Source organism: Pelecanus crispus, chromosome 5, assembly GCF_030463565.1.
Source record: "Pelecanus crispus isolate bPelCri1 chromosome 5, bPelCri1.pri, whole genome shotgun sequence".
Taxonomy (NCBI): Eukaryota; Metazoa; Chordata; class Aves; order Pelecaniformes; family Pelecanidae; genus Pelecanus; species Pelecanus crispus.
In genome coordinates this window covers 65504530-65531586 of record NC_134647.1, presented here as the reverse complement: position 1 = coordinate 65531586, position 27057 = coordinate 65504530, and the positions used below count along the sequence as shown (strand labels likewise).

The following is a 27057-nucleotide window of genomic DNA, read 5'->3' as shown; positions in this document are numbered from 1 at the left end:
AACTAGGCAAGCAACTGGGATGCAAGAATGTGCAAGACAACATCAACCATCATTTAACACACAAACTCTCACATCTCCTTCTGCAGCCTCAGCATGTATGTTGTTTTACCTCGGACTCCCTTACCATCAACAAGTGAATGCTGGTATGCTAATAAGGACATTGGATACAACTAACATATATAACCTTACGTATGAACTCTGACTTTGGTTTGTTGTATGCAATATTAGTGCATATCAACATAAATGTCATGCTTTTAGCTATCAAAACTGGACCAGGAAGTGAATGCTGTCTGCAGCTCCCCCTTAAATACCACCCAGCTCTATTAGAATAGTTATTTCTGACACTACCAAACAACATTTAAGTAACTTCTGTCTTTTCTAGCTAAAATGAGCTAATCAGTATTTAGAAACCTTGTTGCTACTCACAGCCTCTTGCTCCTCACTTTTGCTTGGGCTTTCAAACCCCTCTTCAAAGAGGTCATCTGCAGCAGGATCACTGGTATGAGATGCTGATGATTTTGATGGAGAACTCTGTCTGGGTGCAGGGGTTGGAGCTAAACAAAGATTAAGGTAACAGCAACAGAAAATATATCTGTTAATTTGTTCAGAAAGACACAGCAGCACAAAATTTGCTCATGCCTTGGAGACCTCAACTTTTATTAGCCTTGAAAATTATTTTCTGACAAGGAGCTGTAAGAGGTAAATTTGAACAGAGAAGTCATTATCAATTCCATATATTTGATTTCATTCAGCTGTTTCCAAATTAAGTTTGGCTGCATCTGGCATATGTCTTTAGGAACCAGGGAGATGCCACTACATCACATTAAGAATGCATGAGTTGCCTGCCCTATGGCAGGTAAGCGAAACAGAACGTCTCTGGCTGGCCCCTGGTAAATCTGTGTTTCATGAATTCCTCTTTTCAGCAATCTGCAAAATCCCCCATCTCCATGTTATGAACATGATAAGCTTATTTTACAGCTCTTCAATGAATTTCCTCACATGTCCAATACATCAAGCTATTAAAATAAATACCCATCCCCTAATTTCTGCAAAGTATGGCTTGAATGGGACATAAGTGAAACCATTTGTAAGGTTGAATGTCATGGGCATTTTCCAACTAGCTTGCATGTCCCTAGCACAGAACATATATTACTGTCTTCTTATAAATTAAATTTCAGACTGCAGCTATTGAGGCTGTTGATTTCAGTGGCCTCTGAAATTCTTCTCTGATACTTTTCTTTATGGCTGGAACACATTTAATAAGCTAGACCATGCATGAAGGTTCTCAGTCCATATCTTGTGTTCCAATTTACTGTATGAAAAAAAAAAAAAGAAATGCTTTGAGGGACAGTCATGCCTGCAGAGAGGTATGGCTGAAAGCATATAAATACTCACGTGAATTTGTAGATGGTGTTGTGGAAGTCACAGGAGTCAAATTCAACTGAGAGATATCAAAGTCATCACAATCATCTGCTTCCTGTGCCATCCCAACTTTGTTAAAGTAACTTGAGAAGGCCTCTGAGGTACAACTGAGGGAAGGCTGATCTGGTTTTCTTGATGGCACTGGTGGAGGCTGAGCCATCTGGAAATCCTTAAACATTTCTTTTCCCATTTTCTGTCTGGGCCTGTCTGTCTGTGGGCTTGATCTGTTGGAATCACTTGGTGGAACAGTAGCTATAGGAGCAATGGTACCTTGAAACATGGCTGCTTGTAAAGGCAAAACAGTTTGTGTTGGCATGAAGGCAGTTGGTTGGAACTGACCAGCTACAGATGGCCACGGTTGCTGAGTAGGAGGAAAAATACCGGGTTGGCCCCATGCTATCGGCTGTCCTCCCTGCATCACCTGAGCAACTGGAGGCTGAGCACCCATGGCCAACTGCTGTTGAACAAGTGGTTGCTGTCCCCAGAATGAGGGCAGAACAGCTCCCATGGCAACATAACCTTCAAAGAATAAAGAGAGCGTGGGGAAAAAAAGAGATGAAAGGTTTTAACACTACCATCAAGAGCATGCAGAAAAAGCTACACCATAAATCAGAAACATGCAGGCTACATTAGTGTTCCCAGAGCTTCAGCACACTTAAAAAGAAAACTGAAAGACATGGTTGAATTCACATCACTGAACAAATACTTGTATAAAAACCCACAAATTGGTGGATATTGGCAATAATCCTTCCCCTCATCTGAACAAAAAAGTTCTCTTCCTCAGTGAGTACCCTCTTGGGTCTGTGAAGACCTGTGTGCATGGACCACATTGGCAGCTGGCCATCTGGCAGCTCCCCTCCCCAGGGCTCTGTCAAAGCACAGCTGGGATCAGTTTGGTCAAACCACTCACCAGAACCACAGGAGCTCCCAAAACATTCCCTAAACTCACCCCCTTGCAGCACAACCCTGCTCCTCACCACTGAGCTCTGCAGGCTCTCCTTACTACCCTGACTCCCCCCATCCTCTGCCTTTCACCCTCTGCCTTCCTGTTCCTCTCGGGGCAGGGATCTGGACATGATGCACTGGGTCAGGCTGAGATGGAGTTCATCATTTCAGAGCAGCCCATACGCTGCTAAAAAATGAGCTGCCAGAACAAGCAGAAGTAAGGAAGAGGGCGCCCAGGAGTCCCTCCCCTCTGCATAGCTTTGCTGCAGTTCCTCATTCTTTTTGCTTTTATTCTTTGTTGGGGAGAGTGACTCAAACACCAGCCAACTCCTGCCAATGGCATAGCAACAAAACTGGTTCTAAGTTACAGGGAAGCACCTTCATATATGTTAGGTAACAACTCAAGGCCCCTCTAATGACAGTGCGACCTCCTTGTGAGAGAAAGACTCTGTGCCATCTCTTCTGAAAGAGTCACAGTTCAAACCATTGGGACTCCAAAGAGCAAAGCAAGTGTCTCAAATTGCATAATAAAAAGACAGAGCCCAGATGAATTCAGGTTAAAAACCCACACATTTGATTATTACCCAGTTACTTGAGAACATCAAAAAGGTCCTGAGCTTCTCCTGTACTACATACCTAATAACAACAAACTGCTTCAGGTATTATGCTAGCATGAAAGCTCTCTAGTTGGGGAGGAAATTAAAGATTAACACTAAAATTGTAATTGCTTCCTGTCAGACCTGAACCCTCTTTTCATGCTACTAAGAGATTGAATGCATAGGGATTATATGATCAAGTGCTTTGCTATTTACAATGAAAAAAAAAGATCTGAAACTTAAACTACTGTAAAAAATGTTATAAATTAAACTACATAATACAATTATGTTCCACTGACAGAAGTATTATGATTTACAGATACACCATTTCACATTTAAATTAATGACTTACTGCTAATGCTTTACAATATGCAACCTCTTTTTACTTTTAATACTGTCATAGCTTTAAAACTCCTGTTTCTAACCTGAATGTTTTTCTGAGTCTTCCTGTAGTTTTTCCCCTTTGCTTTACTTCTAGGTTGTTTTGTAATGCTAAATGTAAGGGTCGTTGCAAAATCGTAAAGGGAAAAGCCCCAAATAAAAATAAAATAGAAACAGAACTTTGAAAGACTAAATTAATGAGTGATGAAAGGACAGTAACTCAGATATACATCTCTTTCAATAGATGGCTATGATGGATTCTCCAGATGTCCTTTTATCTTGTCCCCACTGTAACCTCACCCAAGCAGTGAGGGTTTTCATCTGACATTATCCCCAAACACTTCACCACCAGTGTAACCTTTCTGTGATGCAGTGGCTAATCTGATGCTGCAACGCAGCCCTTCAGAGAAGGAGTTAACCAATTAGAAAGTCACTGTTGAATGATTCAAGGCACTCCTCCTCCTTTTTGTTTCCATAAGCGGAGCTGAGAGCGTTGCTTTTGCAGTGCTCTGGGTATCCCAGGGAGAGATCAGCAGTCAAAACCACATGCCTTGCGTGTCTGCAGAATGCTACATGGCTTTTGAATTTTGAGCACTTTGAGGAACACAGAAAAGTCTAAAGGAAATACCAGGATTTGACTAAGTGGAATACCTTTGAAATGCAATCAAATTCTCCATGTCTCATTCTCTATTTACTGGACACAGCACAGGATATCATTGCTACCACAAAGAAAGCAAAGCTAAACTAAACTATTTTTTTCTCTCTTGATACTGTACCTAGAAGGTATGTTATCCAGATGGCTGAACTATGGTTGAATTCCCAGTGACTTTTTTGGGTTTTGTTTTGAAAAGTGTGGGTAAATTAAAAATAATGTACTCCCTGCTTGTTAAAGACTTGTTTTGCCTTGCCCTGCAGCACTGTCCTCAAAATCCTTCCCTGTTTCCACTGTATTAAATTAACAGCCCGAGTACTGAAATGCAAACCAGAGCTGAGAACTGATCACCAAATTTGAGTCAAGCTCTTATTTCCCCAGATTTCTTACCTGAGGGTACGGCAGCAGTGCTGAAAGGTACAGAACCAAACATGTCTGTACTAGCAGGAAGTGACTGGGATGAAGATGGGATAAAGGCATCACCTGGAGTAGCAGGAGTCTGCAAGAAAACAGGAATAAAATACAATCATGACAAATCAGCTGCAGCTTCTGCAGCACATCCTTTGCTGTCGCATCATCTGTAACTCAAAAAATACAGGTTTGGAGGGAAGAAAGAGAAAGAAAAAAGAATGGAAAGATGTAGAAGGAAAGAAGCAAAAGAAATAACAGTATTAGAATTTGCTGGAGACAGGAGAAAAGGAAAGAATACAAGGGACTTTGTACCAGAGGAAAAAATAAAAATAAAATTTGCCTGGAATATATCACATGCAAAATAGTGACATAATTTCTTTCTCCAGAACATACTGACTTGTGATTCTAGGTGTTAGGTGACAACCAGTAGAGGCAGAAGACCAAGGCGTTAATGTAAGAAACAGTAAAGGCAAATGAAATATCTGCAGGATTTATGGAAAAGTGAATACATATTGCTTCCAATTAACCAACAGGACCAGAACCAGAGGTCTACATTAAAGGAGAAATCCAATCTAATTGAGCAAGCTAAGGATGAGGAGACAGGACTTTGAGCATCTAGTCCCAGACATGCTCTAGAATACCTTGGAGATCTGAAGCTGATGACTTCACAGTGCCTCAATTTTCTCAGCATATTCATACTCCCCTACAGCTTAATGTAAGGTTCAAAAACTTTATAGGAAAATGATTGGTTTTTCATTTTATGATGCAGAAAAGCATGTTGAGAAGATTTTCTTTGCCCTCAAAACACATCCAGCCCTCTCTACTGTTTTGTCTTCCTTCCTTTAACGGCAGTTCTGGGATATGTGCTTGGTGGAACCAAAGAGACATGATCATATAATGCTGTAACTGGATCTTCCTGCAGTGCAGTGGAGAGGCACAGTGCGGTGAAGCATGCACCTCTGATAAACACCAGGGAAGGAGATCTGCAGCTCAGGTTATATCTTATGTGGCACCCACCCCTATATCAGAAAAATGAAAATTGAAGATATTTTTGCACATCATCATGAAGCAGTGACTCCACAGTCAATTTACTTCACTTTTATTTTCTCGTAACATAAAAACTACTTTGAAATCCTCCCTACTGGAATGGTTGATGACCTGAATTGTAAATGTGCTCAATAAATGTGCTGAAAATAGCATGTAGAAAAATGCACAGTTCAGTTTTCCTGGATACTCACTGGGGGGGAGGTTACATCAGGAGGAGTGGACATGTCCCCAAAAAGCTCTAGTTGGGTAACAGCCTGTAAAGAGAAAACAAAAAAAACCCATTTATTTTTTGAGAAGAAACTGTGTGTTAAGTAGTTACAACTTGCAAAGTTAACTAGTAACAGCTAGCAATATAAATCCCCCCAAAGCCATGTAGGCTTCAAATGTCAAGTCCCATATGGAGGAAGCGCATGGGTTCAAGCTGTGGGATTTTGATATTGCTGATGGACCCAAATAGCCAGCAGCTGACCCTATAAAATGATTCTGTAGGGAATTCTCCACCATAAAAAAAAGGAATAAAGCATGAAGAAACTATCCAGAATGGGACTGGATGCATTACTGCTCTGCCCTTAACATCAGTGAGCACCAAGCATGATTTATGGCCAGTCCTTTTCCCCGTCTCCTTCTCTAAACCCCTATTTCAAGGTCTTAAAACACGGCAGCAGACTGTGGAAGTGACAGAAGGATACAGAAGGGAAGGGCTTTTGAAGTGCTGCCTGATTTCCCCTTGCCCATGGGACAGGTGTGACCTGGATAAGTGGACTTGAAGAAGGATGCACAACTGGGTTATTGTAAGTTTTTAGCTCTACATTTAACTCATGCTAGAAATGTTTTCTCAGGGCATCCTTCAGTTTGATCTCAAAATAGGTCACCCATACAGGTCTCACTCAACTGGACCAGAAGAGAAAAAGCACTTTCATAAAAAGGAGCACCTTGAGTGACTGCATAATCAAAGCTCCTTCATGTGTTCTGGAGTAAAATGACTCTCTTCCACCCATCTGCATCTGCAAATCAGTTCATCTGGAGTCCAGAGATGGTAAAGCATGGATCCCTTCTAGCTCTGCAGGAAACCTAAAACCCATCTACCATCCTTATCAGGGTGGCTATTCTGGAAAGCTGTGATGGGAACTCAAGAACTACTCCTTCTCCACTACCTTTCTTCTGCTTAGTGACTTTCCTTCTTGCCTGTATCCTACTCAATCGCACCCACACATGTGGGAAGCCACAATTCTCATTATGAACAAGATTTAATGCAAATCTTAATTCAGTTCATTGAATCTCCTCCCCAGCTTAGGCACACAAACATTGCAGCCTCCTATCACATAAATAGGCTTGACATTCAGTTGATTCTTGACCTGCAAATGTAGCCAACACTCAGCGCATTAACCACACTGGCTGGTCAGTCTTCACAACCTACCAAAGGAGCAAGATTGCCCTAAGATTTCTTCCTGCCCTCAACCTTCTATTATAAATGATCCTTTAAGAAATAAGACATTAAATAAATACGACATAAATCATTCAAAATATAATGATTTCAAAGGTTTACACATTTCTGCAATCCAATCTCTATTCCCATAAACAAAACCAATGCTACAATCACTTAGACTTGGAATTCGTCTAGCAGCTTGGATGATTCTCAGCTTTATGTCTAATGATGCACCTAGGGATGAATTATTTCACGTTTCCTCACATCATGTCATATATTAAATAGATCACATTGCTTTAGTGCTATGACAATATATTTTCTTCTTATGGGCTTATATATTCCTCGAAGTATCTGCATGGAAATGGAAGGAGGAAGAAGAAAATCCACGTTTTCTTCAGGGTACACTGATTCTACTGTACATTACTAAAATACTGCTAGAAGTAGCTTCTGAAAAAAGAAAAAAGCCCACAAGTCACTTGTGTAGTGTGTGCAAACACACTAGGCAAGTATTGTTAAAATGCCAGAAAAGTTGGAATAATGACAACAGCAGCACTTGTTTGGAAATCACTTCAAGCCTCCTGTAGGCACTACCAACTCAAGAGATGCCAGGTGACACCAAATTACAGAAATAACCGCTTTGTTCTCATCTCTCCAAATTGCTTGTTCAGCACCACCCCTAAATCTGCCCTTTTCCTGCATGACTGATGGGTTTTTCACCATTTTCTCCTCTCTGGCTTGCTAAGAAATAGCACATGTCCTTTCGAGGAGGCCATGAGTTAAGAGGTGCTGGAGCGTGTTCAGAGAAGGGCAACGAAGCTGGTGAAGGGTCTGGAGCACAGGTCTTATGAGGAGCAGCTGAGGGAACTGGGGTTGTTTAGTCTGGAGGAGGCTGAGGGATGACCTTATCGCTCTCTACAACTACCTGAAAGGAGGTTGTAGTGAGATGGGTGTTGGTCTCTTCTCCCAAGTAACTTGCGAGAGGACAAGAGGAAGTGGGCTTAAGCTGCGCCAGGGGAGGTTTAGATTGGATATTAGGAAAAATTTCTTCACGGAAAGAGCAGTCAAGCATTGGAACAGGCTGCCCAGAGAGGTGGTGGAGTCACCATCCCTGGAAGTGTTCAAAAACCAGGTAGATGTGGCACTTTGGGACATGGTTTAGTCTAGTCTACCCTTAATTGGTTTAGTGTGGACTTGGTAGTGTAGGTTAATGGTTGGACTGGATGATCTTAAAGGTCTTTTCCAATCTAAACGATTCTATGATTCTATGATTCTGTGAGCAAAGGCTCCTCCAGTGCTTCCACCCCAGGTGAGGAAGCAGGAGAGCAAGCCAGAGGGGATGTGAAAGGGAGGGGCTCACGTGGTTACACAGACTAAGAGGAAATGTCTGTAAAGTTACACATTTTTTTATGGAAAAAATATATGTTTCATATCAATACTGAAAATTGATAGTATACTTTTGAACTCAGGATTATATGGTATGTGTTGAAAGGCAACAACTCAGATCTCTATGCTTCAACACCCCTGTAAAATGGGAAGAATAATAATACTTTTCAGAGTGCTTCAAGGTGAGGGATCTTTGGAAACTCTTCACAGATATAATTCTGTTAAAGCTCTTAAGAGAAATTCTGCGGATGGATTTCCAAACAGGCAGCTGGAGAGAGTGATAGGAAAGCCGACTTCACTATGGAGAGAGTGATAGGAAAGCCGACTTCACTATTTATTGTAATAAGCCCTCATTCACAATATTCCCCAAAGAAAAGGAATATATTTACAGGGGAATTAATTCTCACAGAATAGCAACCTTATATGCAACAAGAGCTATAGAGCTATGTTAGAGTGTGTAAACAGAAATTTAGTGGGAACACAACTTCATCATTTCCTTACTAGTGAGTCTTAAACAGCAACACTTGGAGGTGGGATTTTAAAGTCCCAGAAGTTCAGCTCTGGATTCTGTATCTAGCTTATTTCTACAACCCAGTTCTCAGCCTGAATAAATTAATGCAACTTCTCTGACATAGATGTAGTTTGATCCACTTGCAGCATATGAGATTCTGGACACCAAATAGTTATCCTTTATTTTTGTGATTTCACTGTCACTACAGAACTGATTTCACCCATTACGCTTTTTAAAATTATTCACATCTGATATTAGCTACGTTCCAGTGAAGTTAATCCCAAACCGAACATTTTCAAATTGCACTATTCCTATAGATGATTTCATCTATATTTCCTTAAAACATTTTTAGTGTCACAACCTTACCTGAGTGATTGAAACAAGATTTTCATCAATGTCCAGCAATAAGTTTCCATTCTGCAGCTGTAAAGCATGATTTATGAAATGAAATGAATGATTTATGAAAATGACATGAATTTCTGAGCATGAAAATGATAACCTCCATAATTATTGACTTCACTATTGAAATGAAAACCCTTTCCATCTTGCAGTAAGCGCAGATATGAAATCACGCAGTCAAAACAGTGAGTTTGAATGCTGCTGGGATGTGGGGCAAACATACACTTTATTTCTGTTAAACCTTATCTTCTGGTGTATAAGGCAATTTCACTGCTTGCATCTATTTAATTTCCCAGATGTTTATTAATTCAGCAATAAGTATACCCAGTGAGCTCTGATCCTGCTTATATTAATGGAAGTTTTCACTGGCTTGGTGAAATAAAGGACTTAACATCCTCATGGGAAAAAAAAAAATGGAGTTTTGGACAACAAAAGCTCTAAAAGCAAGTATTTGCAGAAAAACCCAGCTTCCTCTTAACTAGGAGAAGTATAATATCAATGCAAACGTATTTAAGATGTGTTTTTTCTTTCCATAGTAATTTTTAAAATCACTGACATCAGTCAATCCAAGTTACATTTAAATCCATAGTTTGTGTGTGTGTAAACATACATGGGAATATACTGTCCACACATGCATACGTATCTATATCCATCTACATATTTAACACAAATTATCAATTCAGTGTCCTCAGAATGCTAAATTTCAGATAACATTTATTGTAGTGTTTGAGACTTTATTTCTTAAGAAACAAACATAACAGCAAGTTAACGAAAAATCAAATCTTAGATGCCTGAGAAGCTTCACACAAGTTACCAGCCAGTAATCTCATGCCATCTTAACAAAAAAGTTTAAAAATCTCAGAAACAGCCTATAATGCTTTTTTTATTCCCTCAGCTCATCAGAGACCTGAAGAAAAAAGGAGACTGGCAAAAGGCAAAGCTAAAGGAAGAAAACGCCATCGTGCACAACCAGGAAAGGACGCAGTCCTGCATGTTCTTGGTGCTCACAGCATGCTCCTTCAGCCCCAGGCAAGGAAAGTGTGAAAAAAGCTGTGTCCAGTTATTCAAAGAACTCACAGACCTTGAAAATATTCTTAAAATTAAACCAGAAGGGTTTACACCTTCAGGAGGGACCAGTTTTGGCCAGCAGTTAATCACTGTCTGCTCTGACAGCCCCCTCGTTTAACACCCCATCCTCCAGCATCCAGGGATGCAGCTTGCATCGCTCTGAAGCGGATCCTGCCCCCAGCCATGCTGATCGCTCTGTGAAAACAGCTGAGAAATAACCATGTCTCAGCACAGAGGGAACATGTGCGCAGCGTTCAATGGACCATTAGAAATTCCCACCTGTGCTACAGCGGGACCTTGCAGAAAACATTTGCCCAACATGTCACGGCACATCCCCAAGTGCCCAATTATCATGTAGCATTTGAGCTGCATCTTCCATCAGCTCGTGTTCTGCATCACACACTGGTGAGGAGACACTTCCTAAGGGTAAAATATCCCTGTCTACTAGAGCATGGAACAGCCTGCAACGGCAACCGTGCTGAGGCTGCAACATGGCTACCAAGGGCAGAATTTGGCCCTTCGAGCCTTCCTCCAGTTCAGCTTTTTGATACGAAGTGCTTAACCTTCACAATTAAAGTCAACAATCCCCTCTCTCCTTCCCCAGTGCACGACAGAAAATAACCAGAAGCCTGGAAAGATGCTCCAGTCCTTGATCTTCCTCTAGGATTGCTGTCTGTTGATTTCTCCACAGAGTGATGTAAAAGCTTGCTTTAATTATTCAAAAATGCATCTCCTTGAATATGAAAACACCCCTACAGCTTAGTCAACCAGGAACACACCAGCCACTTGTGACCAGCCGTGCAGACCGAGGCGGAGGAAAGAGTATTAATCCTTGTATTGCAGTGACATTAAAAGCTCCATCTTTCTATACAGGCATGTGAGACATACTGTAAATCTTTTAAACATGAAATATGTAAATCTGGCTTCTTAAAGCAGCAGCAAGATTTTTAAACCACTCCAGCCAGTAATGAAATTCCTCATGACCCTTTTTACTATTCACTAAAGAAAAACATATTATCCAAGAGCTGGAGAAAAACCAGGAGTACTGAACCAATGATAAGAGATAAGTAAACTGCAGCTTTCATAAACCTGAATCGAAAACAATCCACCTCCACTACAGTATTCCCTCTGATCGCCAAGTACTCTGGAAAATATCTTTTCTAAGCAATGCAAAAGTTCAGATTTTACCATGGAAATCTAAGACAGGCCTCTTGCGCTCATGAAAGTGTGAAGCACCTTACTACTTTCACTCCTATATATATAACAAGCCAGAATATTCAACTTCTGTTACTCAGCCTGGTTTTTCCAAAGGCAAGTGATCTACAGTTACTTGCAACATGAGAAAACATGCTTAATATTGCTATACTTTTGCAAACAAAATGATAAAAGTAGTGTCTTACAAAAAGCTGAAATCTCAGAGAATGAAGCAAAGATGGTGCTTAAAAAGCATGAAAAAAATACACAGTAATTAACTTGCACTCTGATACAGAGCTCAGCAAGTAAAAAAGAGTATGCAGGATACTAAATATAGCAAATAACCAGTAATTAGTAATTAACCTTTGAGCTGGGTATTAGCTATTCAAATCTTTTAAGACAGCAGAGGGATTTAAACTTGGTTTCCTGCATTCAGGGTAAGTGCTGTACCACTCGGCCCAGTAGACAAAAGAGAGAACATCCAACTGCACTGCCTCTCTGCATTTCCAATTCCATTTTTCTAACATGTATTTTACACTGGAAGTCTAATGATAAGTCAAATGATTAGTCAAACTAAAGATTTTTGTTCTTATTTTAGCTGAAAGTGTAAATATTTTGGTTATGTCAAATATTTTTTCTGATGGTTCAAATCATTATTTTAGTTAAGCAAAGCTCCAGTTATTTGCACAGCCTTATACAACAAGTGTTGATATTACTATAAGCTCCATGAGCTGCAAACAGCTTGCTTATTACCTACAATTCATTCTAAAACCCAATTAGAACTATAACAAAGGAGCACACCAGAATCGTGACTAAACCAATCATCAGTCAAACCACGTCTAGTAGGTTGAGGCACACTGAAAACATCCAACAGACATATTGTTTCCCTGTAAAACTACTGCTGGATTAATGAAGTAGCATGACAACTCAACAAAGAATTGCTCAATTACTTCCTAATTAAAGAGGATACACTGAAGAATATGGGTGTGAAGAAAAAATTGTCAATGCCTTTGCAATCTTCAGCCTCGTACAGATCCTAAAGATCGTCAAATGCTGTTTCCCAGTTACAGAGGTAATGGCAGCCACGATGTTACCATCAACCCAGATTTACACAGGTATAGCTGAGCACAACCTTTTAGTTGTAAGGCTGCTGTGAACATTTAGGGTGATTGCGAACTGGTACAGGTCACATCAGCAACATGGGCTGCCATAAAATTACACTGATTGATTTTCATCCAGAATGCATGCACTTGGGCACCCGTCACTTACACAGGGTTCAAATCCAGCGCTCAGAATCCCACAGGACACACGAACCCTCCTGTTTAAAGTTGCTCTTTCCAGTTTCATAGAGTAAGTCTTATTTTTCAGGAGCACTCTTCTTCAGGTAACTCTTCTCCTCTGTATTTTTATTTTAAGTAATAAACCCAAGTACTGACTTCGGTATTAAGTACTGAAGTACAGGGTAGCCTTGAGCTTCATTGTATTCACCAACTGTCCAGTTTCCTTTGTTTGTTCACTGGTAAGCACTGGATGTACTGGTTAAAAATGCTGTTAGTCAACCCTGAGCAGCTGAAGAGGTGGGATGGTTTAGAATAATTGACATAATAGGTTATTGAGGAGTGTTTGAGTGAATTGCTTCACTGTTGCTCGATAGGTTCCTTTAAATTAAGGATCTCTTCATATAATCAAAACATACGCTTACTCATTTATTTATTTTCTCTTCATTTGAAGGGAACTTAATTCTGAATTCCCTGTGTACTTTAGATATTTACTCGTACAGGAAATGATACTTAAAATGCTTCAATTACCACTTTTCTCTGACAGACTCTAATAAATCAAGAGTCCAAAAGAGTGACTCTAGCTTAGAGCCAGACCCACGCTGCTTCCAGGCAACACAACACCCAAGTTAATTAAACTTCCCAGAGCACAGAGGATGCTGGTGCAAAGGTCCCAGCCACATAGTCACCTCCTCCATATCTTCTCCAGACCCCATGTGGTGGGTTCAGAGAGCATGGTACGCTACGGTACACACCAGTCACATCACATGTATTTAAAAAAAATGCTGCAAGTCCAGAAATATCACTATGTTGTTGCATTAAACACCGAGGTTTTCAAAATGTTGATGTAAGCTACAAAAGCTGTTGTAATTTACATTTACTGTGCACTAACAGGCCCTGACATCTGTCTTCTAGAAACATAAGCCTGGCTTTATAGGTACCTTTACAAATGCATGCAATTTATTGCATGCGGCTGATGCAATGCAAAGATATTAAAATGAAACGTATTTTTCCATTCAACAGAAAACTGGAAACAAAGGGGAAGAGCAAAACATTTCAGCTGATACAGTGGCAAAAGCCAGCCTGCATCCAATTTCATTTCAGCATGAGGAAAGGTGTCTCAGCAAGAAAATCAGGGACCAATGACAAGCTGCTAGCTGGTTCAACGTCAGTGTCATCCTCAGCCAAGTTTCCATCCAGACTTATCGCCAGACGCATTCATTGGCATCAGTGGCATTTCTTGCCTGAAGACCTATTTCTGAAAGTAATGCACCTTTTGTTCCCAGTGTGTAGCTCCACCAGTTCTCCCTGGGGAAAATGGGAATGAGGACAGTGTCACAGGACATGGTAAGAGCTCAGATGGGGAAAGATGAACTCTTTAATGTCAGGGGACTGCTCGGGTGGCACAATGAAGCCAGCCTTGGTGACACATGATGGCTTTCTTTAACTGCAGATTGGAGAGACAAGTGATGATGAGAATCCAAACTTCCACGTGAGAGCAAAACTCCACTTCTAGACTGTGACAGCTTTGGATACTTGCAGGGAATAAACTTAACAATGGAAGGGAGTTAGAAATAACCCCAAATTTACTATTTTAAAATACAAGGCACGGTTATACAGGTCTATCTAATGGTTTTCAAAATGACAGGTGACTGGAGCTAAAACCAAGAAATAAGTTATTTCTACCTTCATTATTGAATACCACGTCATCATGGTACTTTTGAAACCTTAAAATCTCCTGAGTTTCAGCAGGCAAAAAAAGCCAAGACCTGTGTATTTCTGTACTTAATAACGTAGGATAGCACTGAATGAATTTGCAAAAAGTTACAACAGCTTCTTCCCAAACTGATGCAAAATGCATACAGCACTTTCCCCAGAACTTTATTCCCTTTAATTTGTAAATAAACACCAAATTGTGCAACTGGTATCATTTAATCCACACAGTGATACAGACTAGGTAAAGCTACAAACTTTACTACTCAGAAAGCAGATTGTGTGTAAATAAATGCTTTAGCAAATTACTACAAGCTGCAGGGCACTGAGCAGATCAAAATGTAGTGAATCAATACAATGTGTAGCTGTCAACTTAATATATCAGCAGCCATCAGATAAAATCTGCATCAGTCATATTGCATAAAAGACATAAATTCACTATATGTAACAGAACTTTACCCCACAATCAATAAGCTAGACTTAACGGTTCAGCTACACTCTCTTTTCTCCACTTTGGAAAATATCAAAAGGGACAGAATATTACCCCAGAAAATGTATAGGAACCCAGGTAAGTTTAGGAATTCAAATACATGTGAAGCCATTAGACGTGTGACCTAACAGGCTGCATAACTGTAAGGGGCCACCGAAATGTTTATCATTTATTTATATTCCCCGAGTTCTGTATTAAAAGTACAAATCTAAACTGCCATACTAACACCCACATCGCCTATACCCAACAAGACAACTGTATCACCAGGGCAAAACCTACAGCTTTTATTTGCTCCTTTGTTTCTTGCTGTTTGTACAGTAGAGAGAGAGAACGACGAAAAACTGATCAAGGGCAGTGCTGCTGAATTACAGCTTTCCCATGCTATGGGATTATGTCCCAAAATCCTAAAGGATTGTACTAGGAAGTAAAGTAAATTCAATGCTTTGATAGCATGTAATCTCATTCTGCTGGAGGTGCAGGGTTTAGGATCATATTCAGGGAACGGTATTACAAATGCAGGAATGGAAAGCCTGTTAGCAGGACAACTCCTATGGATTAAAAAGAACTCAAGATGTGGCCCACAATATCGATATGACATAATTAAATCAGGACATTTTATTCTCATCTGTGAAACAGTATTCCTACACTATTAAAACCTGCTATTTGACATGCTAGATAAAAAATTATGGATGGACTGAAACCAGAACTTTGCATGGGTATATTCTGAATGTTCAGAAACTATCCAGATTAAAATTCATCATCTTAAATGGTCTAGACATTAACAATGGATTAATTCTAACATCTAACCCTCCAGATTGTTGGAAATCAGACACTGAATTCAGGTTAACAGCTTTCTGAATGTTCTTGCTCTAGCAGGCATTGCAAGAACAATTTTTCAAGAATCAGTTGAAATATCCCTAACTTTGATCTCAGGTGCTAAGACGTACATAAACCATGTGTATAACACACATGAAGAAACCTCATCACTTCACATTACAGATGCTATAATCTGGGAAGACTAGGGAGGAGGACCTGGTTACTGCTTCCTGTGCCATTAAAATTTTTATTAGGGAGTAAAACACAAAAAATAGCTTTAAAAAAAAAAAAGGAAAAAGTGATACAAAGTCAAACAAAAAAAATACAAAGACAGATTTAGTTATTACAGCACTTGATCAGGGAACTAACATCCCACCAAGTACAGTAGCCACAAGTTGATGGTTGTGATCTCTGTGAAACATCCCTGACGGTGGCTAGTTCCTCTCCTTGGAAAAAGGCATGGGGGTTTGAGCAAAGCCTCAGACCTGGCCTCTCACCTCAGCAGAAGCTGAACAGGATCTGCTGGTGAAAATTCAGGTGTTCAAGTGTTTTTTGCTGTGGATCCACTCCAAACTAGGAGGTGCATTGCTGTTTATGCCAGTGCTGAGTGAGGGTAAAAGGTTTTTATTCAGAGTTTTTACTTGCATTTCGCACAGGTATAAACAGAAGCAGAAAGTATAGAACTGCAGAAGATGAGGCCCATGGGCCTTGCTAAAAGGAAGGAAAAAACACCTTGACAAATCTCAGTAACCTTTTACAATATAGAAGTAATTAAGTCACAGACAGTGACAGACCTTGATTGGTAACACGCATACATAACATGAAGTCCAAACGAAACAGATGGGTCAGAAACCTGCCCCACAGCATCAAGGGATTTGCCTCTCCTGTGTCAGCCAGACCCGACTGAATGCAGGATCCTCCTGCAATGCTCCCCTCTAACCCAAAAGGAAGGAAAAAAAACCCCACAGACAGAAGTATCTTAAGACATGACAGTGCAATGTGAGCAGCATTGCTGGAGATCACCTAGCAACATCTGCCGCGATTGCCCAGAGGATAACACAGGGCAGGTGATGCATGTCACAAAGGGGATGGTACCCACACAGCAGATGGAAATAAATGGCTGATGGGTAGAGAGGCTGTTATAATAAGAGCCTCTGTCTACAGCACAAGTCTTGCTCTTGAAGACATGTATGTGACAACAACATCTCACCTTCAGGGCTGAGATGCTACCTTTGGCATCGTGCTAAATGTTTCCATTACAAGCCAGCAGTAGTATCAGAGTTAATATTGGTATTAACCCACAAGACAAGCTGAGAGGAGGAGCACATGGAGCAGAGGTGTTTCCAGCGCTGTACAAAATCTTCTCAGAATAGTTAGTGCAATGTCTAAATGTCTACACTACAGATACTGGTCGGTGTATCCACTTCTATCTAAAAAAATAGCAACAGCCTACTAAAACATCAAAGAAACTCATGCCACAAGACATTATCATAACAAACTAATATTTTTCAAACTTTGCAACAACTAGCTGTGTATGTTAAAAATGCATGTCCCGCACCGTAATGTTAAACCTCATATGTGGGGTTTAATTGAATGTAACTAAGTCAGGGCATTTGAACACAGGTGTCTTCTAGCAAAGGTAAATAAAAATGGACGGCTTTGCAGGCACAGATGGTCAGAGACTGGGTCTGTGCACTCTGTCACTTCTCATGTTTGAAAATTTGATCCTGAAATCCAGATTGTGGAGGCTGCAGTCAATATCACCACTCTGATGTTGTTTCTGATGCCACTGATGCAAAATTAGGGAAAAGCCAGAGTTACAAAGCTCTACTCCAGACCAAGTGTCATAGAAAGAATTCACTTTCTAGAGGATGCTCAGAGTTACCTGGAAAGCTGCTCTGAACAACTTTATTGCCAGACGTTTTGGTATGCCATTACTCCAGGGACCAACTTTCCGTGTGGTCTGGTGGAGCCCAGGGCTGCCCACGCCTTCCAGATGACCCCAGGCACACTTCCTCCGACACAAGACCTGAACAAATCACACCTGCAAATGGCACTGTAATCCCAGCCAGAATTAAAACTGAGCTTTCCCAAATGCAGCTTCCTAGTTCGGGCAGAAGAGTCGGGCAGCCCTTACAGCTTCTAGACCTGAGTGTGCTCAGGTCCAGCCCAGCTTCACCTGCTCCTCCCATGCCTTGCCCCTAGGGCAGCCAAATTACTCCCTGTCCATTCCACCCGGGTTTGTTAATATTTTCCACATAGTTGGTACTAGCAAGAAGACTGCCTGCATTGTAAGGCATCAGCTACAATGCCTTGGATCTTTATACAGCAGTAACTTGTTTGAAAGCCTTCATAAAATTGTAAGCAGATAGTTTAGACATTTTGCTGAGAAGAGAACGTTTTATTGTGATATGATTGACAGTCTCCATGAAGGGTATTTACAGTCTGACTCTTATTACTGAAAACACCATGACAGGTAGAACTTGATGTGGATGTATAATGGGGAGACGATGAGAAATTATGACAAAAAGAGCTCATTAAACATTTCACTTTTTTAGAACAGTTAATTTCACATACAGAACCACAGTTTCTAAGTGGAGTGCGTACCGCTTAACACAAGCTTTTTGGGGTAAGCTTGCTTTCTTTGTCTGGCTTGAAGTCTATTCTCAGTGCACGGAGAATGGGAGACTTGTTCTAAGGAAGGAGCAGACAAAATAGGAATGCATACAAGAAACATGAGTTGATACAAAGGAAGGGAGAGATACTGGGAGGATACTGGATATAATGAAAAGTGTGTGTTTGGAGCTGAGCTGCATGCCTGGCAGAGGAAATCTACAGGAGAGTCGGATTTGCTAGGAAGGGATGCAGCAAAGAGATGGAGAAATACAAGAATTATACTGAGTAAGCAATCTTTTCATCCCAATGTCAGAGAAGCGACTTGGCAACCAGCCACCACTCATAATTGAGTTCAATGGGTACGTGCAAATTCTGAGATCCGAGACTCATTCCTTTCCGCCTCATTTACACCGTATTTACATTACTTGATATCAGAGATCATGAGGAGTCACACTATAACGTACTTTGACACCTTCTGACAAATGGCCTCACACAATGGCACAGTACTGTGTAAGTACATTAGCTATCTTGATGCATATACAATGCTGAATACTTCTGCTTCATGGCACTACCAGGAATATGCTTCATACCTTCAGCCCCAATGGGATCCCGTACACACAAAGAAAGCAATATTTGCCCAAAAGGTCCTGGTTTCTTAAGAAGCTGTATCTTATCAAAAACCAGTATGAATTACACCTTCTGGTTCAAAGTAACCTTTGGAAAATGGATTCTGGCTTTTAGTTTTTACACTGTGGTAGATCTCACCCTACCTAAGCCTAACTATTTAGAAGTCATCATACCTTTAAAGTTCCTCTGCAGCCATGAAAGAATGATGTCCAGACGTACACTTATTTCCACCTGTGAGGGACACCTCACGCAGACAGGAGGAATTTCCCTGTGAAGCGGCTATTTCTCTCCACTGGCTACAGAGAGTCAAGGGTGGAGAGCACCTAGATGACTACTTCAGTATCCCTCACTTTTATGTGTGGAGACTAGAGATAAGTTGTCTGAGAACACATCAGAAGAAAACAATCCCAAGATGGAAAATCGATTTCTGTCCATGCAATGTGAGCAATTCTGTTTGAACCCAAGCAAAACTTGCTGCATTTTTATTAAGTGTTGTATTTATTGTTGGGAGAGAGAATTCATGGTGCCTGAAACCTATTAGGAGCTACAAAAAGTTTCTCACTTTATTCATCCATTATGAAATTAATGAAAGCAAGAGCTCCTAATAAAGAAAGTGTCCTTCTATGTTTAAACCAGGTAGATGAGCTAGATTATTTGCCCTCAGATTGAATTTTAGAGGTTTATATAATAATGACAGCTATAAATTGAAAAAAAAAATACGGCAAGTGTCTCAATGACAGAGAGTCTCAGATGTGGAAGGGTGAGCAATAAATCAGATGGGCAGTGGAATATTAAATTGCTAATTTTAAGAGCTATTGCTGCTTTTCTTTTTTTTTTTTTAATACATGCTAATAAAAAGGTGAAACAAAAATCTCAGCTACATATTTCTTCCTCTTCTCTTTCGTCTCTTTTTTTTCATAAATTAAAGTACATAACTTGTTTGGAGAAAAAGCTCTAATCACTTTAAATTTAACCATGAAATACCAAAAAAAAAAAAAAAAAAAAAAAAGTCTGCAACCGGCTTCATGGCGATGACAGATTAAATATATTTGATGATTACAGAGTAGCTTCCATATGCCCTATATCTCACAGTCATGCTCTTTACCAGGACAGTCTAATACCAAAGTGTCTGCAGATATGATTGCAAGTGTACTGTACATCCAGTCATACTGCAATGACCTAAATTACAGACTATACCCAGAATAAATTTGAAACATCGCTGAAGGAATAATAAAAAAGTTGCAGGAAATGTACAGTGGAAAAATGGTAACACTGAACTATATGAGAAATGAGTGAAAAATCTACAGCTATTCTGTGCCCACAAATACCTTAATTAGTTACGCAACATGAGTTATTTACTAGATTTTCCCAGCCAACATGATGATGCCTCCTTCCTCCTAGTGGCTTATCATGAAATATTTATGACAAATTTTGTTTGTTTGTGCAAACCACGGAAGTGTCACAATTCAGGCCCCCATCCAGCCCCTCCCCAGCATTTATCTTTTTTACTTGGCATGTTGGTCTCTGTGATCAGCCCAAGCTGTGCAAGTTACCACATACTTATGTGAAAGGAGGCTCTCCTCCTCTCTCTTGAATACAGGCATTTTCCCCATGGTTACAGTAGACTGAAATTCCTGACCTTTTCTTTTGTTTTTCTCCATTCTCACAAAAATCCTCAGATATACTGATTTTCTGTGTAACCAACGCAATTGAACAATTTCTTGAGATATTTATAGCACAAATTTATATTAAACAGTATAACCTGCCCTTCAGCAAATACATGCCTTGTTGCTAAGGCATCTGTCACTACACTTCTTATCTCAACCACTTGTTACCATTCCTTATACATTCAGCAGATAAATGCTTCACCTCTTCAACATGCTAATACACAGAAAGGGAATGGTGCCATTTGGATGCAACCGCGTATTACCCCTATTTTTTAATAGTCTACTGTCCATGCAAGGCACAGGACAGAAAGAATTAAGTTGACAGTCTATATTGACCCTTAGCCTCTTGTATAGTTAGAGCACTCCAGAAATAATATGTAGCAATATTGGAAGGAAATCTCCCTGTGCTGATTACAGCCCACAATAACCAGGAAAGCAATACAATACATAGGGAAAAAATTCTGCCACTCGGGAACTTGTTGAATGAGGTCTTTTTGCGCACTTAATCTTGATGTAGTTCCTTTCAGAGTTTCCCAAAGCTGTTTAAACTAAGGGCAATTGCACGTATCTCTGCCCTACAACTCTACAGCTCTTACTAAGCAACCAGAAGTTGGTTTTATTGGAAAAATAATTGCTTTTCTATGGTGTATGTTAGGTATGGTTAGGCTGGATTTTGATGTAACTTGTTTGTTTGGGTTTTTTTTCCAAATGATAGAAAAGTAATTCTAATGTGAATTCCCATTTTTTTGGTAACATTAGATTTGAAGCTCCTTATGAAATCTTTACCTATCAGCACACTGTATTCACCAGGAAGCCTTCTGAAGAGGTGTAGACATTATAGCCGCAAAAAATCACTGTAGAGGTCACAATGTTCTGACATACCTTCTCCTAACACTACTTCTCTCGAACTCCACTCTGTTCAGACCTTGCCCCCCCTGCTGTCCTACTAAACCAGGCTGTAAGGAGCACAATATATAAAGTACAGCTCTGAGACAGCACACAGGGGAGAAAATGCAGCCCGTGCTCACTCACAGTGATAAACCTTGTACAGCATTGGATAATAGAGGAACCCTTGTAATCCAGACAGCAACGATTCATGCATTAACATGCACAAGGCTCACTGTCGACTCTTAACCACAGATAACACATTTGTAAATGGTGACTTTCGTAAGAATGAGTCAGAAAAGACAGAAAGGAGATTTAAGTAATGAATGAGATGGATATAAGTGACATTACAATCCTGGTTACTCTGAACCAACCCAATCAACCCACAACAGATCACTGATAAAATTTCCATCATGAGGAATGTACCAAGTGTTACATACAATAATGAAAGTCACAGAAGCTGAGAAACACATCTTCTTTACTGCATATAAATAGGGAAGATACTTACACTTACAGGTTGACTTTTTGGCACATCATAAACACCTTCCTTCTTTTGGCTGGTAGGAACCTGCAATAGCAAATGAAAAGTAAGGTCATTACCCAAGCAAGTTTGATGAAAAATTGAAATCCACAACTGATGTTTAAGTACAGTGTAGTCATTTAATACTAATGAAAACAAGGGTGGCTCTCTTTTCATTCAAGCAGTAACATTAATGGAGACAATACTGAAGAAATAAAACACCTATCTGATTTTTTAAAATCCTAAAGCCCAGTAGTGTTCAGAAATGAGATTTTCATTCTCAGTTAGGTTCGGTTGCATTAAGTTCAGGTGCACTTGGATTTCCTTCCTAGTTAACTGTTTTTTTTAATTTTACTTGGGAGTTAGAAGATGCACATGGAAGTCACTATCAGGTCAGTATGTCATCTTCCTCCATGGCAGAGATCCAGGGTAGAGCTACCAATCTGAGGGAAAGAGATGTTTGGCCTATGTTGTTAGATTTCTTCCTTCCAATTCATTTAATAATCTAAGTCAAGTCAAGTCATAATATGTACCCCTGCAGATGCGGCTGCTTGAAGCAATGTTTAGTTACAATTCTGCAATTTTACTAAGGAATTACTGGCCTGTCAGAGTCTGAGACTGCACAACCACTCACACAGCCAGGGAGCTGAAGTCAACAGCCTTGCATGGACAGGGGATGATGCACTTCAAAAAACTTTGGGCGAGCCTTTAGTTGAGTCAACAGTCATGATTTACACCTTGGGCATTTTTAGCCTTCTTATGTAAATTCCGTTGCTTTGTAATACTGGGCTTTGCCTGCCTAAGGACTGTTGGTTTACATATTTATAATTTGTGATTATGTTTCTTTTCCTTCCTAGAAGCACTGAATGTCTATCGTAAATGACACAAGCAAAAACAACAGTAAAAACATGCTCTAAACACACATGAATCTCTAAGTAAATCAGTGCGACTCTTCCAATGAACATAAGAAGGTTACATTTCAGACATTACTGAAACCTCACAGGTTAACAGGAGAAATAATACTGCCAACATAACAAAAATGATTATGTTTTTGTTTTCTAAGACAATAAATATCTTAGAGTTCTGATATTAGAGTAGGTCTGGTTTAGGGGAAGCTGAAGGAATGTTACTTATTCATTGAGATGTGCTATCATTTCTTATTCTGTATAGTATATCAAAAACTCTCTCTACTGTTCAAACATTCTCTTGCCCATGTTTAAATGTCGAAGTCTTCATGGGAAATGGTGCATCTTTAACTTGGTGCACATTGCAGAAGTTTTTCAAGAGCATGAGTGCAGAACCCTTACAGAAACGGAACAAGCTTTTTAAAAGATCTCTTCTATTCCTATCCTTGGAATTACTTGCTTGCCTTGGTTTTCTCAAAGTACTGTCTTCCACTAAAACCACCTATGACATTAGGTGATGCGAAACTGGTAAGAGTGGAACAATTCAATTTCATGGAAATAAAGTGATCTCTTTTTACAGACTGTTAAGTGACAGTGCAAGAGCATAAACCAAGAATGGTGTATTTAGTAAGTCACTGGAAAGTTTAGTCTTCACAAAAAGAGGACAGACATGGTAAGATAAACTATCAGCAGCACATATTTTTCTTTTCTCTCTGGAAAGTTTTCCCATCAGTCAACTTCTCCATGAAGTCATCCCAGTTTGTACACTTCTATCCACAGCTTATTTTGGAATGCGTGTTTCCCTGCACTATCGATCCCCCCCTCTCACTCCAGCTTACAACTACATTAGAGAAAAGCTTCTGACTTCTAATACCAAAACAGAGAAACTTTTCTGAAAGACTTTCTTCTCTCCCAACTCAATACCACCTGTCTTCCTGTTGTCTTTATTTGCCAGGTATCATCACGCTTTTTTTGCATCGCTACGTAGACTGTGGGTCTGCAAGGGATTTCTCCTGTTTGTAATTTGATTAGCAATATCGGCAAACGGTTACCAGTACTATTGCTGCTGACAGCTCTGGCTCTGTGACAGACTGTGAACCATTTTGACATACTTCATCTTACCAGCAATACAAGCACCGCAACTCAGAAACTCCCATCTCAGATTGTCAACTCCTGATGGAGCAGAACTTGCCTCTCCATAGAGACCACTGCTGCTACACACACAATACAAAAACACCTAACAAAATCCCATCCCCACTTCATACCATAAAACAACAGACAGGCAAAGAGATGCTATTAAGAAATCTGACACTAGGTGAGAGGACTGGTACATGTCAGTAATCAAATCCTTGCATACCTACACATTAGAGCAACTTATACAGGCAGACAATATTAAAAGAGCAGACACAGACAGTCTTTGGGGTAATGTATCAGAGAAAGAACGCTGAAAAAGGAAATTGTCACCTTTACTATGTTAAAAAGAAATAGTCACTTTTGGCACCTATCAAGGATGCATGAGGTTACTGAGCAGACGCATTTTTACCAAAGTGTAGTATGGGAAAGGCTTTGTAGTAAACAGTAGAGCTGGCAACAATTTGCATCAAACTAAAAAAATTAACAAGCAAACAAAAACCAAAGGAGGACCTTTTCTAATTTCATTTTTAATGGGCGGGTCAGAGTTCATCAAAATCTTGTAAAAGAAACAATTTTGCCAGTGTAAGATCTCAGCTGTGGGAACCCAGATTTATAGCAAGCCAAGAGCTCACGAAATCCATGGAAACTCAAGCTCGTGGCTCTGGGCAAGTCTACAGTAGCGATACTTTAGCATCTGTTAATTACAATAGATAACAGAAAAAGACTTGTAGCTCCCTAACCTCAGTATGTGCTGTTTTCAAGGTACTGCCTGTAGTAAATACAGAGAAGGACAACGCTAGACTGCATATGCTGAGAGTATGGCATATTATGTATCACAGATATTTTCTGTGCATCACTGTGGGAGAAAAAACTTCATCACATCCAGACATTGTGATACAAAGCCTTGAGCAATTCCCTGGTGACTTACAGGACATTAACAGCAGTACCTCAAGATAAGGCAAGACCTCACTATATGCTTATCATCTTCTGTTTCCATTTTAAGAAAAAGAAAACATCCAGAGAGCCCTCCTGTTTTTTAGGCCATTCCTCAGAACACAGTTCCTACTTCCCTACTCACCAGAGTTTGCTCTAAGATCTCAAAACACTGGGAGTGATGACCCCATTTTGCTTGCTTCCACCAGTACTTCTCTAAAACATCACTAAAAGCTCTACACTTCAATGAACAACAATCAGAATTTTTTTTGTCTGAATGAAGTTGTAATGGGATTTTTGTTTCTAGCATAAAACCGACAATTATAGTAATAATTTTTTAACAGATTGCTTTCTTGGAAATTAGACAAACTTTCAACACTATGCGGTAGAAAATTTTCCACCTTAGGCATACTCTCACCTTGAGAGTTTTGCATGTCTTGGTCTAGAGATGCAGAAAGATGCATATATTAGTGTGCATGGTGAGGTGCCAGGCAATCAACAGAGACAGGTTAAATGAATCTCATCTTAATGACCCTGTGATGGGGTCTATAAGATGGTTATTTTCTAATGTTTAACTTGCATTTCTCTTTCCCACTTAGCTCCTTTCTATTTTGGCTTACAGCCACTCTACCCCTTCATTTTTTCTATTATCTTCCTACCTTTTCTGTTACTTAAAAAAATACCTTTCCTTTTTTTTTTTTTTGTTCTATCCCTGCTGCTGTCTACCTTAAAAAAGCTTTTCCTATTAGGAAATCAACCTCTAGCACAGCTAGATGAAATGCTTAATCACTGCTTGAATCTCCTTCCCCTCCATACTAAATGATTTCTTCAAATCACAATTTTCTTACAGCATACAGAGATTTCTGTCTATCTCCAGATTTGCCTCTAGTATGTGACACAAAATGAATTACATTATATTTTAATAAACCCTGTACTGATCCCTTGAGGATAAATTGAATGACAAAAGATTATTTTACATTGCTTTCAATGCAATTTTTTGTCAGTGTGAAGAATGCATGCTAGGGCTCTAACATAACATAGGCACTCTGAAAATATTTTCCCCAGTCTGTGGGATATCCATTGAGAGCTCTTAGGTTTTGCTCAGTGACCTCCTTGGCTAGCCAGAAAGAAGAGCAGTACCATCAAAATATCGTTCTAAGAATTGCTTGGATGGTCTGCCCTCCATCAGATTTCAGTATCTGTTTCTTAGAATAGGTGTAAAAGGTTTCAAAACATTAACAGAAAAAGAGAATCCACTATGTATCACCTTATATGGTGTACTCAAAAGTTTAAGACCCTTCATAAGTTGAACAAAGTTAATAAAGTTTGCAGAAGTTGAAATTACAAACAACAGAAAAATCACACTGAGACCAGCAGATTATTCATGTCATGTCACCAGAACGAAACGCCAGACATTTTTGTGATGAATGAAAGCTAATAAAAGTGAACCATATACGAAATGTACTTTACTATATGCTTCCAATCGTTGCAATGAAAACACCGAAGTTAGCGATTTTATACCTGATAAATGTTTTCTTCCGTTTCAGGCTCACGGATTGGCTCGTGTCCAGCCTCAAACACAATGTACTATTACACCAGCCGCCAGAGAGGAAAAGTCAAAGATGAAACAGAAGGAAAAAAGGCGATTTGGAATTCCACTTAAAAACATAGGCAGGCATTAAAGAAACAAGTACAAAGTACAGGCTGGCAGCAGGACAACTGGTTTGTAGGAAAGCGCAGGGTAGGGTTGTTTCATATTTCATAAACCGGCAATGAATAGACCTAAATCTCCTCTAATGATCATTAGAGCAACTTCCTAATTCTTTCTCACTAGGGAGACAGCCTGTGGCCCAATATTAATTTTCCGAAGTCAATGTGAATTTTGCCTCTTTTACATAATGGCAATTATTTCCATATCTATTTATTATCTATGATTAAAAAAGCTAAATCCAAACTGGAAGAATAGGCCGGTGCTCATGTAACGGGCCACATGGCAAAAGGCTGTCACAACACACTTAATTTTCAGGTTCTTGCTTTAT

General features: G+C 39.8%; 1 protein-coding gene across 4 annotated transcripts in view; it reads right to left on the bottom strand.

Annotated features, from left to right (window-relative positions):
• The window catches only part of DAB1 (DAB adaptor protein 1), a 120198-nt gene that overhangs the window by 9755 nt on the left and 83386 nt on the right, over positions 1–27057 (bottom strand). Inside the window, exons 7-13 of one of the 4 annotated variants that reach the window (XM_075711239.1) lie at positions 26540–26605; positions 22035–22094; positions 9141–9197; positions 5646–5708; positions 4387–4495; positions 1396–1941; positions 427–554 (exon numbers count right to left, since the gene is read on the bottom strand). In XM_075711239.1, the coding sequence (XP_075567354.1) occupies positions 427–554; positions 1396–1941; positions 4387–4495; positions 5646–5708; positions 9141–9197; positions 22035–22094; positions 26540–26605 (1029 nt within the window). The remainder of the gene's footprint in view (positions 1–426; positions 555–1395; positions 1942–4386; positions 4496–5645; positions 5709–9140; positions 9198–22034; positions 22095–26539; positions 26606–27057) is intronic. The other 3 variants (XM_075711241.1, XM_075711242.1, XM_075711243.1) reach the window with 3 other exon arrangements.